Here is a 19497-nt window from a genome sequence, read left to right as displayed (position 1 = left end):
AAAATTTGGGTCTTTTTTTTTATTTTTTAGGAAAAAATCCAGCAGTAATTAAATACCCCCAAAAGAAAATTCACTCTATGTGAAGAAAATAACACAATTTCACATGGTTACAGTGTAGCATGACTGCGCAATTGTCCTTCAAAGTGTGACAGCGCTGAAAGCTGAAAAATTGCCTGGGTAGGGGGGGGGGGGGGTAAGTGCCCTGTATTGAGGTGTTTTTCTCCAATTTTCTCTCTTGGAAAATCCCACTATCGCTAGATTCTTCAAATCAATTTCTAGGTCCAGGCCAGTAGTGGTTACAAGTTGTCCAACCTGGAACCTGTCCCTGGTGCTTCAAACTGTGGTAGAGTTGCCTTTAGAGCCCCTAGAGAAAATTTCAGTTAAGTTACTTACCTTAAAAAAAAATTCTTGTGGCAATTACCTCAGTTCGTAGGGTAAGTGATTTACAGGCTCTATCAGTGAGGGAGCCTTTTTTGAGGATTGGGTTGTTTTGAAAACTGATCCAGGATTTCTGCCTAAAGTGGCCAGTACATTCCACAGATCCCAGGACATTGGGACATTACTGCCAACCTTTTGTAGTTCGCCAAAGGGTGACTAAGAAAGAAAATTTTGTTTTTTAGACATGGGAAGAATTCTTCACTTCTACCTTGAGGTCACCAAGACATTTAGAAAAACAGACACCTTGTTTGTCCTCTTTTCAGGAGCACACAAGGGAAAGAGTGCATCTAAAGCCACCTTGGCTAGATGGATAAAGCAAGCTATTACTGAAACTTACAAAATTAGGGAAGTTCCTCTGCCTTTTGTCACTGCACACTCCACAAGTGCCTTGTCTATGTCTTGGCCTGAGAGGGCTGGAGCATCACTGAAACAAATTTGCAGGGCTGCCACATGGTCCAATTTTTTGACCTTCATTAAACATTACCACCTGGATCTCCGATCTGCTCAGGAGCAGGTGTTTGGTTGTAAGGTCCTTCAGGCAGTTGTCCCTCCCTAGACTGGTAAGTTCTGGCTCATCATCTCATGGGCTGTCCTGGAAGATGCTTAGAGAAAGGTTGAGTTGGACTTACCAGAAACTCCTTTTCTGAGAGCCTTCCAGGGCTGCCAGATTCCCACCCAGTTTTGTCCTGAAGTTATGTATATTATGCATATGTTTGACAAGGACATCCTAAGGTTCTCGAGAATATTGATTGGGGCCTGGAGGACTGCCCTTTTATCTGGTGGGGGTTAACGTGTTTCCTGTGCTGGTAGGAGGAGCCCTAGGTCTCATGGGCTGTCCTGGAAGACTCTCAGAAAAGGAGTTACCGGTAAGTCTAACTCAGCTTTTTTTGAGTACTCAGGGGTCCTCACCCATGCAGAGTTAGGTTTTTCAGGTTAGTCCGGTAGGAGAGGACTTATTAGCAGTTCTCCCAGGATTGGTCTCTCCTGTTGGACCCAGAATTTGGCCTTAACCTGACTGCAAGGAGAAAAGGAGCAGAAAGGTGTTAGCACCTGTCTGTGAGGGGGAGTGGTTCAAAGCTGTGAGAAAGTGTGGACTATCTGGAGACTGAGACACTGTTTTTCTGCACTCCTGCGGACTTACTTTGTTGCACTACCGAAGAAGACTGGTACCTTAAACCCAAGTGTGGCACTGCTATATTGGCAGGGAGCAATGTCTGTCTGCCATTTCTCTTACTGAAGAAAGTTTTTCCTTTTTGCTTATTTTGAGACGCCTAAAAAGACTGTTTACTTTAACAAGTGGCTGGTTGGTGATTCCAGGCTTTCCATATTATAGTATAAATTGACTTGTATAACATTTATGCTTTAAAGTGGATATCTGGGCAAAAGGAAAAAAAAATGCATATTTCTCAATATTTTTTTTTCTTTGTTGATGCGGCCGGAAATCCAATGTTCTTATAACTTCCTGTTTAAGATGAAAACACAGTTACACTGCAAACCCAAACTGTGTTATTAGCCCTGCCCAGTTGTCCCTACAGAACACATCACCTTTTGCTCCTTTCCATAAAATAAAGGAAGACTTTCTGGAGTCCAGATAGGGAAAACTGCCAATACTGCATAGGATTTTCATGCAACAGAAGCCGTTCTCTCAGTCCAAACAGTATGTTAGGAGCTCACTAGATTTTTAGCAGATCAACAGAGATTTTTTTTAACTTGCAGTATATATATATATATATATATATATATATATATATATATATATATATATAAAATTGATAAATGTGCATGTAATGCATGGATGTATTTTGTGTGTTTTTTATTTTACTTGCACGGACATACAGTGCACTTCATTACCTGAAGTAAAATGAAGATACAGTGGGAAAAAACTGATATTCTTAAAAAGATACTCTCAATTTGCTCATTTAGGGCAAAGCGACAACTCTAACCATACCCCCCCCGGACGCTGTTTCAACTACACTCCCACACTAAGTGAATGGGACCTCCAGGTTTCAGGGAACACATGACTTGCCCTGTTGCCCTGTTTGATAGTGCTCAAGCCTGAGCAGCCAATTACCAGGCCCAAATGCGACAACGCGGAGTGTGGTTGGGCAAGTATACATACCACTATGCACTATCATTTTTTTTTTAACAGCTGTTTGGTAGTGTTCAGCATAATGAGCATAATGATTTAGTATGTATCTGTGATTTTACTCTTCAACTATATGCCCATATAAGATAAAATATTTTGTATACATATCAGATTTTGGTGTATGTTGCCTTTGATATCATGACATCTGTATTTTTGCTGTCTTCAGATAGAGAACTGAAAGCTTATAATATCTAACTGCTTAGTTTTAGTAACTGGAAATCCTTTTGCAATGGCCATATTTGTCCCAGGGATCATTTCTATGTGTATCCTTTAAAAATGATCTACAAAAGATTTATTTGTAACACATGTAATTACATGTTGATGACACTGCACCCAATTAATGTGAAACTTGTGTCAGTAAAATAAAACATAAATATAAATGTGAATAAAAGCAGCTGCTCAAAATTCCAATTGGCATAAATCAAAACACTATATATGAGAACAACGCTTATAACTGTCCATCCAAAAAACTGAATGTGAAAAAAAAAATGGTCCTTTTATAAACAATACATGTCCAAATGTGATGAAGTGTAGAGATTTGCTTCTAGAAATTACAATCACCACTGTGCTATCATCTCATGGAAAAACACTCACGAAATATGGCTTTCCAGCTCATAGGAAGGTCAAAACAAGCGTATGTTCTTGGCCATACTTGTGAAGACTCCCATGCATCATTCAAGCCGATCATAAAGGTTGCCAATGATGTCTCTTTAACAACTTAAGGACTGTAAAGGATTTGCCCCCTTAATGATCAGACCATCTTTGCGATACAGCACTGATGCAATAATTTTTATATTTTGCTATAATAAATATCCCAAAAACAAATAAAAATAATGATTTTCTTTATCAGTTTAGGCCAATATGTATCCTTCTACATATTTTTGGTAAAAAAAAATTCAATAAGCGTATATTAATTGGTTTACTCAAAAGTTATAGCATCTAAAAAAAATAGGTTATAGATTTATGCCATTTTTATTTATTTTACTAGTAATGGCAGTGATCTGCAATTTTTAGCAGGATTGCAGCAGACAGATCGCACACTTTTTTGGGATCATCACGCTGCAGGCACCTGCCCGCCCCCTACAGCCCTTAAAGCAGCCTCCATACAGCTACGACAATTCCCTCAGGGGAGCCAACCTGCTGCCATATAACAATGGTGGCTGGTCAGCAAGTAGTTAAATGTTGTAACTAGTGTATTCACTTTGCCGTAAAACTTTGAATTGTGCACCTAGAACAAATACTCCCATAGGTTAGTAATGTTGATATTAGGGCAAAACATCAGAAAGAAAGCCACTCACATTTAGAAAGCGCATCAGTAGCTAGTAGTTTTCAATAATCCCATGCAGACTCCCATACGCCATCCAATCTGATTAGGACCGATCTTATATGGTACTGATTCCTCAGATGTCATGACCAAGAATGCCGTGGGTCACATGAATGAAGACCCCAAAAAAAAAAAAAATTACATAGAATAGTAACTTTACTGTTAAGGCAAAAGGGTCTAAAATGAAACCACTCACATTTATAAAGTGCATTAGTGGCACTGTACTACTAATGATGTTGAGATCTAACCATTGGATAGCTTCTGAATGTAAAGTCATACATCGGGGGACATCCAGAGCTCTCACCATCAGTAGCCTCCATTGGTAAAACCAAAGCCGATTTAAACCATCACTTTATTCAGATCTTTATGCTGAAGCAGCTGGTTTATATTTCTCAGCTCAAAAGGTTGTTAAGCACTTGGAGAAAAAATAAAAAAAAATGCTTCCATAGAGTAACATTTTATTAAAAATATAAAAAGACTAAACAACCATTCACATATTAAAAGTGCAAGATACAACTGCTGGTTAACCTCTTAATGGATCAAAATTCAGCCAGTTCAGCAGGGACTGAACAAATTTTGATTGATGTATGGGCAAACTGTGTACAGTTCAATCGACTTGTTTACAACCAGCCTGTCAAGCTTTTCCCGAATGATCAGTGCCTTTGGCTGTATCCGGCAACACTGATCTTTGTATTCTAAGGGCACGGAAGACTCCCTGCTGTTAGAATACAATATCACACGTGTGGATGGGGAAATCCGCTCTTTTTTTTTCATTCAACCTACTGGTTGAACAAGAAAAAAATTAACCCTGTATGCAAGCCTCAACCAAGCATTACTTAGAGGTTATCCAACAGCTATATCTAGATATTTTAGTAAACAGGTAAGAATGGTGGGTTAAAGGTTTGAATTGTCAGCCTACATTAAAAAATGGCTTGCTATTTTTTTTTGGGTGATGTGGACGCTATCACTGTTTTGCCTTCTTTTACTTTTTTTTTTTAAATGAAATTACCTCCCCAAGGAGGACTTATATTCTCAAGCACGGCTATATATTAGACATTATGAAAAAGCACTACAAAAATGTACTATTATTTATCTTGTATGAATGTTAAATGTATTGTCTTCTTTTTTTTTTTTCTTTCAGTGTGTTGATGCGATCTGTACACTGTTATTAGAGCACTCAATGCTATTGACATCACTGAAGCTGTTTATAGAGAGCCGTGATGCCACTCTGCAAACAAAGGCATTGGAGCTTTTATGTGTAGTTACCAAGGTATGTCCAGCATGTACATCCTATTTATCTTTTATGCCCTGTATTGTTAATGATCTGCACCAAACGCTGTCTGCATTTAGGCCGGGTTCACACCGCTGCGATGCGAGAACGCCGCAAATCCGCGGCGTTTTCCCGCATCGCATTACTCCCGCCGGCAGTTCACACTGCCCTATGCGGACGGCTGGGAGTGTCAATGATATGTTAATGACACCCCCAGATCCGTCCGCATATCGCAGTGCGATCTGCCGACTCGCACAGGAATCGGATCGCATGGTGTGAACCCCCATGCGATCCGATTCTGTTGCGGACCAAAAAAAGGGTCCCATGCGAGTTTGCTGCGGGAGCGATGCGAATTCAGCCATACTATCTGTATGGCTGAACTCGCATCGCTACGGAGATCGGATGTGATTTGCGGTGCGAATCACATCCGGATCTCCCCCCGCAGCAGTGTGAACCCAGCCTTAAAGTGAGCATGTTACATTACCTGGGCTTGCACCCTTGGCCTAGAGTGCAAAAGATTATATGGGGTTGCAAGCAGTGTTAATTTTGATGTCAAATTTTGATTTAGTTTTAGTCATATTCTTCTGACTAAAATTCAGTTTTAGTCGTATTTTAGTAATCTGAATTGTTTGAATTTTAGTCTACTAAAATCTCCTACCTTTTGTCTACTAAAATCTCCTACATTTTAGTTGACTAAAATATCCAGTACATTTTAGTAGACTAAAATCATTTTATTTGACTTAAATCAAATATGATTAATTAAATTCTAATTCATTATTTAAGTATTTCTCATTATATACTCCTGGAGTAAAAAATCTAATAACATGTTGTTATTTATAGGTTTTAGAATTTAAGGTTTGAACAAAGTACACAAACACAGATTTATCCATTATGATGTATGTTATATATCACTAAATCTATGTCTGTAGTGCATGTTCAAAACTTAAAGGATGTGATTACATTTTTAGGTTGGAAAATTTAAAATGTTCCCAAAGCTGCAGCTGCTGCCCGATCCCCCCCTCCCTGTGACAGCAGCATGGGGAGAAGATCCCTGTACTAGTTGTCACTTTTTGAAATCAGTGCAGCCACACAGCTGCGTCATTCATTTACACAGCTGTGTGTGAATAAACTACAAGCCCCGACATCCTTTGTGGCTGTTGGCTTGTAGTTCTCAGTAGGGGCACACAGATAAGCTGACAGATCTGTAGAAGATCTGCATGGCATCTGGGATCTGCTGATCGCCTGTGCAATGCTTTACAGGCTCCAAAAAAAATAATAAATGCACATATTTTTACCCTCAAAAAAATGTTCATTTATTGTTTTTTTTTTGTTTTGTTTTTTAAACGTGAACGTATCCTTTAATACTATATATAATAAATAACATATTATGTTACATATCATGTCGTGTATTTTTTTTTTACTCCAGGAGTATATAATGAGTTTGGAAATTCTTAAATTCTTAAACAATGCATTACAGTTTAAATAAACCCATTTGATTTTAGTCTAATAAAATGTACTGATTTCAATTTAGTTTTAATCATAGTCTTGACTAAAATGCGATTTTATGTTGAATCATTTTTTGTCTCAATTCTAATTTTATTTCAAGTTATTGTAAAGTATTACACATATTTAAACAATTTCAAACATATACATTACTTGGATACATAGTGAATACATATCATAAGTACTTTAACACACATAAGAAAAAGAAAAAGAAGAAAGGAAGATAAGAAAAAAAAAAAAAAACAGGGAGATGGGGGCCCCACCCCCCATTTCCCCTCCCCCTCCCCTTCCCCTTTTCTCTCCTCCAGCATAGTCTTTCCTACCATTACTTTCCTCTTTCTACCTTCAGCTTTTAACCAATTTCCTATACTGCCTCCATGGGTTCCAAACCAGGAGGCACCTTTCGTACGAATCTAATTCTTGTGCTATAAATATCTCAATCCTCTCTATATTATCCATTTCTAAGGTTGAATAATTTTTTAATTACATATTTTTAAACAGTACAGATCAAGTGGGAAAAACATAAATATCTCCAGTTCTGATGATATATCAAATCAAATAGGGCACATAGGCACAACAATCAGAGTACAAACTTAACCATAGGTAGAAATAATCTCCATTCAAAGACATAGCTGTAAAGACGATCACATAAATCTGTAAAATGAGTAATATAAACCAATCGAGTACAGGAAAGTGACCATTGGAAAACTCTGTGTACACGGTAGACAGAGGACTCCGTAAATGCCTCTAAGGCAGTGATTCTAAACCGGGGTTCCTCCAGAGGTTGCTAGGGGTTCCTTCAGCATTGGGCAATTTCTGCCTCTCAGATAAGTTCCCACTCACACCATTGATCTTTTTAGCTATCTGAAAGGAGGTAATTCTTTCCAATGACCACAAGTGTAAGGACCATTCTTCCCACTGACCATCACACTAATGTATCGTGAGTTGTAGATTTCTAATTGTTAGCAGGGGTTCCCCAAGACCAGAGAACTATTTCAAAGGTTCCTCTGTGTTGAAAAGGTTGAGAAAGGCTGTTCTAAGGCAGGTAGGTAATGCAACCAACTATCACAGAAAATAAATAGAAAAGGGTATTGAGAATAAGAAAGTGAGGAGAAAGAAAGAAAAGGGGAGGGGGGAGGTCAAGTAGTACCCATGGAAGGCACCCAGAAACATCTGAAATCTCAGACCTTAACCACAACAAAGGCGTCACAGGAATATCGGAAATGAGACCACACCGTCCACATGAGGTTCTATGAGTCAGACTTATCATCATCCTATTTAATCATATGTTCTACACTGTCAATCCAAGCCATTTCACAAGCTGATTCGGACAAGAGGGTGCCTCAGTCCACCGCCAATGCCTGGCAATTACATGGTCGTGTCAGAGAGTCTATAAAGGACAGTGTACCCATGAAGGGTTTCAATTGCACGTATTCTAGACAAGCACCTGCAGGTTTATGACGAGATGGCAGTATCCTTGAAAGGGGAATGAGAGTCTGACCCTTGAGGGCTTGACTCAGCAAAGGCCTGTCCTGTCGGTGCCAACAAAGGAAAGCGGAGCCCATTTTTGTTGGGTGAAAAAGGGGCAAGACCAAACAATGGGGTCATATGACTTAGTCTAGATAAGTAAGAAGATAAGTATGCCAAATCTGGAGTGTTCCATGTACTGTGAGGGGCCATTGGTCTTTCAGGAGGTGATGGATAAGTTCAGTCCAGGTCAGGGAAGTAACCTCTGAAGAGAAAAGATAATTTTCCAGTCGAGTCCATAATTTAGTGGATGTGCTATGGTACCAATTAACTAGCCTAATCAAAGAGGCTGCATGTAAAGCAACAGATGGGATAAAGCTACCCCTCCCCTGCTCTTCAGTGGGGACAGGATCATCTGTCGAATCTTAGGTTTCTTATGGTGCCAAATGAAGGCCCGTATAGCTTTAGTTAGAGGTGAAAGAAAGCTTCTAGGCGAGGGTAGCTGGGATAGCTTAAAAAGTATACAGTAATTTCAGCAGAATATCCATTTTAACATTTTAGTTTTTGTCATCTGAATTGTTTTAGTTTTAGTCGTATTTTAGTTGACTAAAATAGTGTTAATTTAGTCAACGAAAATATTTTCATTGACAAAATTAACTCTGGATGCAAGGATAAACTGGAAGACACACTGATACTTGGAGGTATCACAATGTGTGCACTGCAAGACTTTTGTGATCTCAGGCACATTTTACAAAAGACCTTGACTGATTGATTTCTACTGTTTTTACTCCTTAAATTGTTTCTTTTTTATCCTTTTACCGAGTTTGACTGATTACTTTTAATGGAGAAAAGTTACATAGAAAACCCTTTTTATAGTGGGGTAATTGGTTATGTTTAATTTCTTCCATTTTCCATCACTTTTTTCTCCTTTTATTATTTTTATTTTACCACTTTTGCAAAAGGTTTGCATTTAGCATTCATACATTTGTAATTTAGAGTAAACATTTAGTGCTAAAATATAGCCCAACTTAGTTTTGGATTGATGACTTTGGAAGCATAAACACTTTTATCGACCCATGGGTGGATTACATCCCACTTCCTCTTCCCCTCTGATAGGTTGTGATAGGTTGTGACACCAGGATAAGAAATGAGGGGAGCAGTTTTCAACAGGATAGGAAGTCACAGATAGTAATAATCACCTGAGGATCGAACCCTTCCCCATTTTACTTAAAAAAAAAAAAAGTGTTTTGTTGCAGTATGTGCAAAATGCAAAAGATCCAGTATAATTCATACAGCAGCATACCATACTTTGCGGGTGTTAAGGTGAAATGACGGTTGGCATGCTATATCTAGTGCAACGTTTATATTCTCACCAGTACACCATCAATAAAACTATAACCAAACCATTTGTTTGTGACTAATGAAGCAATGATTAAAGGCCACTAAAGCTGTCCATACACTGTGCAAAATGTGCTTGGTTGGTGGCCCAGCCAGCCCCTCCAGCCAGATATCTTTTAAATAAAAAAAAAACAAGCAGCAAAGCAGAAATTTGTTGGTCAAAAAGCCACTGCATCCAATCAGATGCAGCCACTGTTCAGGTATTCTGGAAGCTTCCAGCAGTTGTCAGACCACTATAGCCCAGCAGAGGGGATTCATCCATCTGCACCGTATAGCGCGGACAGGGGATAGAGGGCAACCTATACATTTCTTGCATATGCAATAGTGACTGCAGGCGGTTCTAAATGACTTTGAAATGTTGCTTCATTGGTGAGGAATAGATGTTTCACTAATGAAGAAACTATTATCGGCACATTTTGAACTAATGGTGTGCTGGTGATAGTATATACTTTGTTGCAGTGAAGAGATTTCCAATCAGTTCCTGTCCTCATAAGAAGTTAGGGAAGTAGTCTCCAGTACATGCTTTACAGAAATATTGTCAGTGGTGTGTTCAAATAAAAGGCAAACTCCCAACTAAAAATAAAGCTTTGTACAGTTGAAGCGAGCCGGGCGATGGCATAAGCAAAGACAATTCTTCTATTGATATCTGTATGGTATTTACATTGCATTTATTTCTGAAGACCTACTCAAAGCTGGAATTAAAGACACCTAGAAGTGGAGTTTCACCAGGTGAACGGAGGGATGTGATTACATTTAGAAGAGTCACAAGTTATTTAATTCTCTTGTTTTACATGCTCTTCACGCCTTAAGATTCTTGGAATCTATTAGACGTATGTAGGCGCTTCCTAAGACTCATTAGCTTTTATTTTTCTCGATCATTATGTTCATTGATTGAAGACACCTGCATTTCCTTCCTTGTTGACACATCTCTGTTTTTGTGATTAAAGCAGCTTGAAATAGTTACATGAGTCAGCTTCTGGGGACATTTATAATGTCTTGTGGAGGCAGAAGACCTGGAAACAATTTTGCTCATTTTTTCACTTTGCAATATGGCAAAACATTGGCAATAATGTCTAAGTAACATGATATGTGCATCCCACTACCAACAATGTGTTGATCTTTTTTTTTTATTATTTATTTATTTTAAATCTGAATAAAAATGTGTTAAGCTGACACCAAAACATTATCACATGGAGGAGGGGACTGGACTTTTTGGGGACTGCAGCACATCCTGGAGGAGGGTGGTGCTGTCAAAGGAGGAATAGTAACCCCACTAGTGCTTATTGTCTGACATCAGGTTTACATAATAACAATAAGATTTTATTGTCCTTGTATAAAAAACATACAATTACATTTGTATCTGCATTCCCTGTAAGATACAATAAATAATTTACAATTACACTACAATAAAGATCTATATACACAATAATATTATATTACGCATTATAATAGTTATATATAAATTTGATGCTGGGTGAAACTATGATGGATGTCACCGACCTCCCTCTCCACCTCGTCCAATCAAAGAATGGTTTGCATTCATTCATAAAATGCAAAACATACTCTGAATGATACCATGCCAACCGACCAACCTCCTGCATTCACTGTGAAGCAAGGAAACCGCTGCGCACAGCACCAAGAAGCAAGGGGAGATCACTGGAGTAGTTGTGTCTACTTCAGTGATTTCCAGCTTCCAGGGGCATCGGTAAGGTATGGTGTGTGTATGTATATATATATATATATATATATATATATATATATATATACATACAGTGCCTTGAGAAAGTATTCGGCCCCCTTGAACTTTTCAACCTTTTGCCACATTTCAGGCTTCAAACATAAAGATATAAAAAATGTATTTTTTGTGAAGAATCACCAACAAGTGGGACACAATTGTGAAGTGGAGCGAAATCTATTGGATAATTTAAACTTTTTTAGAAAATAAAAAACTGAAAAGTGGTGCGTGCAAAATTATTCGGCCCCTTTACTTTCAGTGCAGCAAACTCACTCCAGAAGTTCAGCGAGGATCTCTGAATGATCCAATGTTGTCCTAAATGACTGATGGTGATAAATAGAATCCACCTGTGTGTAATCAAGTCTTTGTATAAATGCACCTGCTCTGTGATAGTCTCAGGGTTCTGTTGAAAGCGCAGAGAGCATCATGAAGACCAAGGAACACACCAGGCAGGTCCGTAATACTGTTGTGGAGAAGTTTAAAGCCAGATTTGGATACAAAAAGATTTCCCAAGCTTTAAACATCCCAAGGAGCACTGTGCAAGCGATCATTTTGAAATGGAAGGAGTATGAGACCACTGCAAATCTACCAAGACCTGGCCGTCCCTCTAAACTCAAAATCAAACTTTTTGCCCACAATGCAAAACGATATGTTTGGTGTAAAAGCAACACAGCTCATCACCCTCAACACACCATCCCCACTGTCAAACATGGTGGTGGCAGCATCATGGTTTGGGCCTGCTTTTCTTCAGCAGGGACAGGAAAGATGGTTAAAATTGAGGGGAAGATGGATGCAGCCAAATACAGGACCATTCTGGATGAAAACCTGTTGGAGTCTGCAAAAGACCTGAAACTGGGACGGAGATTTATCTTCCAACAAGACAATGGTCCCAAACATACAGCAAAATCTACAAAGGAATGGTTCACAAATAAACGTATCCAGGTGTTAGAATGGCCAAGTCAAAGTCCAGACCTGAATCCAATCGAGAATCTGTGGAAATAGCTGAAAACTGCTGTTCACAAACGCTCTCCATCCAACCTCACTGAGCTCGAGCTGTTTTGCAAGGAAGAATGGGCAAGAATTTCAGTCTCTCTATGTGCAAAACTGATAGAGACATACCCCAAGCGACTTGCAGCTGTAATCGCAGCAAAAGGTGGCTCTACAAGGTATTAACGCAAGGGGGCCGAATAATTTAGCATGCCCCACTTTTCATTTTTTTATTAGTTAAGAAAGTTTCAAAAATCCAATAGATTTCATTCCACTTCACAATTGTGTCCCACTTGTTGGTGATTCTTCACAAAAAAAAAAAAAATTATATCTTTGAAGCCTGAAATGTGGCAAAAGGTTGAAAAGTTCAAGGGGGCCGAATACTTTCGCAAGGTACTGTGTATATAAAGTGTCCTTATAGGCTTACCTGTAGGTAGAGATCACAAAGCAGGCTTTACTACTGTTTTCATTTAATTTTTTCATTGCCAGACTGTGTCGCAGCTGTGAGTGCTTGGCTCATGGTTGCAGTGTGGGCCCATTGATTTAATTGGGTGAGTTTGACAGGCGGTGACTGGGTTAAAAATGTCATGGCTGCAAAGTAAAATGTGTTCAGCCCAGTCAGACTGTAATGTTAGAATTCGGCTGGGTGGAAATGCTCTCACTCAGCTACTTGTTTTTAACGGAGGTCCTTGTTTAGGTATTTCCTGTCATTGGGTGCCAATGGTGGGGACCAAAAGCCCAGGTATGGTCCACCATTGTCACTATGATGAGTAGCCAATGCTGTTGCAAGTGCGTGTAGACAGACAATGATTGAACGAGGGCTGGAGTAGACGAGTAGCACTGGTAGGTACAAAAAGCTGAATTTTATGAAATAAAAAGAAAACTGCAGTGAAGTGCTTTAGCAAACTAAAATGCATCCGGTTAGACTTTACAGCTACTTTAAAGTGAATTTTTGTTCTTTGAAATAAAAAGATCACAGAATACGCTTTTTTAGCATCTCGATTCTTAATCAGTAAAATTAGAGAATCGGTCAAGAGCCTATATACTTTTGCAAGTCTCTGTAGTTTCTCTATAAAAGTCATATGTTCTGTACTGTCTCGTTCTGTATTGCTGCTTGGATCAAGTGAGCATTACAAGTGCTTGGTGAAGCAATCTGTGATACTGTGTGATGCCTCTTCCCTGCCGGTGATAGGAAAGCTGCAGCTTTACTTCCATAGCACAGGCCCCAGCTCCCACTCTCTCTGCTGTGAATCCACTGACATTTATTGTTAGCTGATGTACAGTGTGTCTGAGCCTGCACTCCCCCTCATTTATCCTGTCTTTAGGATCATGTTTTGCACATCTATATGCTGGAATTGATGTGAAACATAGAGCGCTTGGCCCGGGAATACAGCAGTCTGCTTTTATCTTCTGCCTGGCTCTGCGTTTATTGTACTCACCTGGCAGCAGACTCCTCTTTTCTTCTGTTTTCCATTTTATTTATCACAAGGGCTTTGCAGGCGGATACACAAAAATGTAAGCAGCTTTAGTTTGAAATAAAGATTTAGTTTGCTTACAGGAAATGTTTAAATGGGAAGACATGCTAAGGACTATTAATGCAATGCGTAAATCGATCATGCAGCATAACTCCAGCGCAGACTGACAGAACACCTTTCAAAAAATGGTCATGTTATTTTCCCTTTGCCCATAAGACTGCATGCTGCTTCTGTTTTATAAATCTGTTTTCCAGTTCTCAGCACTAAGATGAAACAAAATGGAAAAAGTTAGGGCTAACTGGCTGAAAGGATAAATATACATTCATATATAGCACATCTATGCTTTCTGCCTAAGCCCCCGATTAAAAATATGTTCTCTACAACAGCAGTCATCAACCCTGTCCTCGGGGCCCACTAACGGGCCAAGTTTTATGTATTACCTTGGGGAGATGCAGACTAAAATAATGAAATCACTGAGCAGCAAATTATATCACCTGTGATGCATTTCAGTTATCTTGCAAACCTGGCCTGTTAGTGGGCCCTGAGGACAGGGTTGCTGACCGCTGCTCTACGCCACAATGAAGAAATGGGACCACACTCCAATGACATAATTAAAGCTTGGCAGCTTTATTGATGAACAGTAGTCACTGCATTCATCCAACCCTCTAATGCATTTCACCCATCCAAGCTTAATCGTAGAGATGGGGCTGACATCTCTGTTATCTATGATTAAGCCCTGATTTGTGAAACAAGTTAGATGGGCAGACCTAAGGTGGAAGTGTGCAGAATTTACTGTCCATCAATAATGCTGTCTACCTTTGAAAATGTCATTCTAGTGTAGCTCTTTTCCTCTTTGTGGCATGTTTTGTGTGGAGCTTGGCCAGGCTCCATGGGCTTTGGCACCTGCCTAACTGCAGAGCAGGAGAACAATTGGGCAGCTTGATGTGGAGAGGCTTTTGATTTTCTTATAACATGTTCTCCACCACAGATGCATACTTATGTAGCGGCCATAACCCTTTGTAGGGTGACCTTGACTTATTGGGCTTACCGGTTACCTCCGCTTGGCTTGTTCTTCCGTGTCTAGGGGTTCCCAGGATTGATACCCAACAACTTGGACACTAACACCAATAAAGTCCCTTTGAAAGGTTTTATTTTTCAGGGGTAACATCCAAATAACACAGTCTCGTATAGGAACGGAGAGCAAGGGTGAAGAACTCAGGCACCTTGAACTGCAGACATGACAAAGTCTCTAATACCACCCAGAGAGTAGCCACTCGCAGCTGGGTACCTCACAGCTGAACAGATCTCTAGCCAGAGACCACGGCAATCAGTACATTGATCCGGAACTTGTCAAAACCTCTGAACACGTGCAAGCTATAACTGGAAATGGACAGGAATCTTTTTCTTCAGTACCTGGAACATTCTCTGTCTCCTTGACAGTGCTGGAAAAAGTGTGGAAATAGATGTCCTTCCCAACTCAGTAACCAGGCACTTCTTAGGATGCCACTTGTCGGCCCTCCTCCAAAGAGTCCTCCCCCGGTCACTTTCACAAGCAGTGGGGCCTCTCCAAGCCGAGAGCACCCCCGGACACCTTGAATCCTCCCTCAGTTACTGCACCTCGGACCAGCCGGTTCCGAGACTCGGGAACAGACGGATCCTTACCCCAGACCAGGCGGGTCTATTGGGGGTAACCAACAGAAGCATGTTGCGGGATGTTAAACACCTCATGACTGGGACCCCTCGTGGGGCTACCCCGGTCCTGGAACTAGAACAGATCACATGGGCTTCACAAACTCTCTCTCGAACATGTGACCTCCACATCTTAAGTACCCCTTCCCAGACTCCTCAGGGAGGCCCGGCACACCCACTGATTGGTTTCCGAGAAGGCTAAATTTACACATGAGTGACATTTTTTCCAAAATGTCATCCGCTATACTTACCTGAATCCAAAAGCCACATGTGAATCCTTTAGTTTTACTGTCTGCTTGCCCAGTCAATCCCGATTGACATCTCTGGGGCAATCTGCTGAGTTTCTCTTGCATACTAGCTTCATAATAGTCTATGGGGAACAACTGCAAAGGCCCAGCCTTCAGAAAATATTGTGAGCTCATTATATGAAGGTTGCAGTCATTGGATTCTGATAAAGTGGGGGAGGGTGGGCTATTGTAATCGGAGGAGGGCTTGGTATCTGCCTCTAGCTGTATAACAGGACTTTACATGGAAGAGAAATTTGCAGCACAAGGAGCCAGTCAGTTGTGTTGCAGTGAAACGAGCAGGCAAACAGGATGTGAGAGTGAAATGACAGAATAATGAGCTAATCAGTATGCTTCTTGTCCATTTCTGTTCTATCCCAGGCCGGGGGGGGGGGGGGGAGAAACGAGACCTATACATGTAAATTAACTGCAGCAGAGAAAAATAATTTCCTCTGACCTTTCCAACAGGGCTGTGCTGTGGTAGGGGGCTGTATAAATCTCAGGACTGGATGGACAGGAATACAAATACTTGGCAGGGAAAACAGCTCCTTAATATGTATTTTTTCTGCATATTTAGCCGTTTGCCTAGTGTCCAGCTTTCATGGAGGTTGAAAGCAATTTACCACACCTAGATGGTATCATTTCTCAATGTTCCTCCATTTTAAGTAGTGTAGTACAACCTCAGTTCTAAAAAAAAAAATTTGGGGTTGCTGTGTAAAATCTACATAGAACAGAATTCAATGATTCGAAAATCACATAAACCTATATTTTATTCACAATAGAAAACATGCCAAATGTTTAAACTGAGAAAATGTGCCATTTTAAGGGAACAAAAAAAAGTAATTTTGAAATTAATGGCAGCAACACATCCCAAAAAAGTTGGGACAGAGCCACGTTTACCACAGTGTAGCATCCCCTCTTTATTTAACAACACTTTGTAAATGTATAGGAACTGAGGAGACCAGTTGCTGGAGTTTTGGGAGAGGATTGTTGTCCCATTCTTGCCTGTTATAGGATTCTAACTGCTATTTGCCATTTTTTTTTATTTCCAAATATGCCAAATATTTTCAGTTGGTGAAAGTTCTAGACTGCAGGCAGGCCAGTGAAGTGCTCGGACTTTTATACTATGAAGCCATGCTGTTGTCATTCATAAAGTATGCAGCTTAGCATTGTTCTGCTATTAAATATGCTAGACTTTCCCTAAAAATTATATTGTCTGCATGGGAGCATATGCTACTCTAAAACCTGGATATCTTTTTCAGCATTGATGGTGCCTTTCCAGATGTGCAAGCTGCCCATTCCAGATGTATTAATGCACCTCCATACCATCAGAGATGTAGGCTTTTGAACTTAGCGCTAACAAGCTGGAAGGTCTCTCTCTTCTTTAGCCTGGAGGATATTTGTGAAACGAATGTCAAATTTCAATTTGTTTTTACCACAAAATTGGTTTCCACTTTGCAACAGACCAATTTAAAAGAGCTTTGGAGAAGGGGGGCGGAGCCGGCAGCCGGAGCGCATGGTGGTGTGAGGAGAGAGCTCCGTATCAGCGGATCACATTAAGCGGCTCACAGCGACCTATTCGGCCCACATTCGGTATCCTCCGGCAGGGGAATACCTCAGGCACACGCCGAGCATCATGTCCAAGAGAAAGGAGAGAGAGGGGCCACGCCGGCTGACTGATTTCTTCCCGCCGGCGGCGAACAAAGAGGCCCAAGATGGCGCCCGTGAAGCAAACAATGCGGCGGCCTCCTCGGGACGCGCTGCCCATACTGACCGTCCGGACCTGGGTGAGTCTCATCCCTCACATTCGCCACTGCCCTCCTCACCATTCACAAGCCCAGCTAAACAGAAAAGGAAGCTAGGAGAGAAGGGGGACACCCAGGGGGTCACTGAAGCTGAAGGGGAAGAGATGGATGAATCATCCCTGGCTACACAGCAGCTAGATGCCTTCCCCACATCAGGGTAGCCCATCCTGGACACCACTATGAAAGAGATGTTGCAGATGCTGAGAGGGGCCTTACAACAGGACATGGCTTCGTTTGTACGCTCCACTAACACAGAAATATCAGCAGTTAACCACTACAATACAGGGCACTTTCGCCCCCTTCCTTCCCAGCCCAATTTTCAGCTTTCAGCGCTCTAGCGCTTTCAGTGACAATTGCGCGGTCATGCTACACTGTACCCAAATGAAATTTTTATCATTTTGTTCGCACAAATAGAGCTTTATTTTGGTGGTATTTATTCACGACTCCGTTTTTTATTTTTTGCGATATAAGCGCAAAAAAGCGGAAATTTGGAAAAAAAAAACAATATTTTCTTTTTTCTACTTCAATAAAAATCCAATAAAAATTTTGTCATAAATTTAAGCCAAAATGTATTCTGCTACATGTTTTTGGTAAAAAAAAATCCGTTAAGTGTATAATAATTGGTTTGTGTGATCACGGACATATGTACGCAAATGATCATGTACATATGTGTGCAGGTGATCACGTACATATGTGTGCAGATAATCATTGGGACATGTGATTTTAGTGGGACATATGTGGGGGACATGTTTTTATTATTAGGGACATGTGTTTTTATTATTTGGGGACATGTATGTTTTGGGGACATGTGTGGGGACATTGTGTTTATACTGTGTGATGTGTTTACTGTGTGGTGTGTTTACTGTGTACACTAGACTGGTGATCAGTGAGTAAAAAGCTGTAAAAAGCAGCTCATACTCACTGATCAGCAGCCGGCTGCAGCGATCTGCTCTCCTCTCCACAGCGATGACTTCTGTGTGAGGAGAGGAGGAGCCGATTGCCTAGCAACCGGCTGTTTGTTTACATCACATGACGGCCGTGATTGGACACGGCCGTCATGTGATCAGGAGGGCCAATCACAGAGCCCTCCTGCCGATCTGAGATGCGCCGTGTCCGGGTGACACGGGCGCATCGGGATCGCGCCGCTGCGCGGGCGCGCGCGCGCGATCCCGCTACTCCTGAATGACGTTCCTGAACGTCATATCAGGAGTAGGCGGCTCCCACCCGGCCGTATATGTGCATTGGCCGGGTGGGAAGTGGTTAAAGAAAGAGTAGCTTATGTGGAAAACAAGATGGAGGAATTCACATTAGCTCACAATGAACTGGTTGATGCTCACTTTGATGTTGAGAGTGAAATTACAACTATGGGTCTCAAAATGGCGGACATTGAGGACAGGGCACGCAGAAATAACGTGAAATTCAGAGGAGTCCCTGAGACTGTGAAACCCGCTGATCTTACTGCCTATCTTCAAAAGCTTATGATTACTGCTATACCAGAATTAGCGCCGGCTGATCTTATTATTGATCGAGCGCACAGGCTGCCCAAGCCTTCTTTTCTATCTGAGCAGGTCCCCAGAGATGTGATTGCACGTATTCATTTCTTCCATGTAAAAGATCAGTTAATGCGGTTTGCTAGACAGCACCCGTCTCTCCCGGACCCCTTTACAGGGATCGCTCTATACGCAGATCTGTCACAAGCTACGCTCGCGGCTAGGCACAACCTAGTCCCCATCACCAAGATTTTGCGTAATCATAAAATTTTGTACAAATGGGGCTTTCCAGCTAAACTGGTTTTGGAAATGCATAATGAAACACATGTGATTGCTTCCGTAGAGAAAGGTATGGAGCTCCTCAGAAAATGGCGCCTACTCCCTACCAATGGAGAAACAGCAGACCCGGACCCCCTTCATGACAGAAGGAGTTATCATCGACTCAACAGAAGAAACAGATAAGTACCAGCCTGATACCATTGTGGT

General features: G+C 40.9%; 1 protein-coding gene across 2 annotated transcripts in view; it reads left to right on the top strand.

Annotated features, from left to right (window-relative positions):
- Window positions 1-19497, top strand: part of NBAS (NBAS subunit of NRZ tethering complex) — a 1050553-nt gene that overhangs the window by 992353 nt on the left and 38703 nt on the right. For both annotated transcript variants that reach the window (XM_077488811.1, XM_077488809.1), the window contains one exon: window positions 5050-5178. In XM_077488811.1, coding sequence (XP_077344937.1) covers window positions 5050-5178 — 129 coding nt within the window. The remainder of the gene's footprint in view (window positions 1-5049; window positions 5179-19497) is intronic.

Source organism: Lithobates pipiens, unplaced genomic scaffold (assembly GCF_037356315.1).
Source record: "Lithobates pipiens isolate NorthernLeopardFrog02 unplaced genomic scaffold, aLitPip1_a1.2 Scaffold_18, whole genome shotgun sequence".
Lineage (NCBI taxonomy): Eukaryota > Metazoa > Chordata > Amphibia > Anura > Ranidae > Lithobates > Lithobates pipiens.
This window is presented reverse-complemented; position numbering and strand designations above follow the sequence as displayed.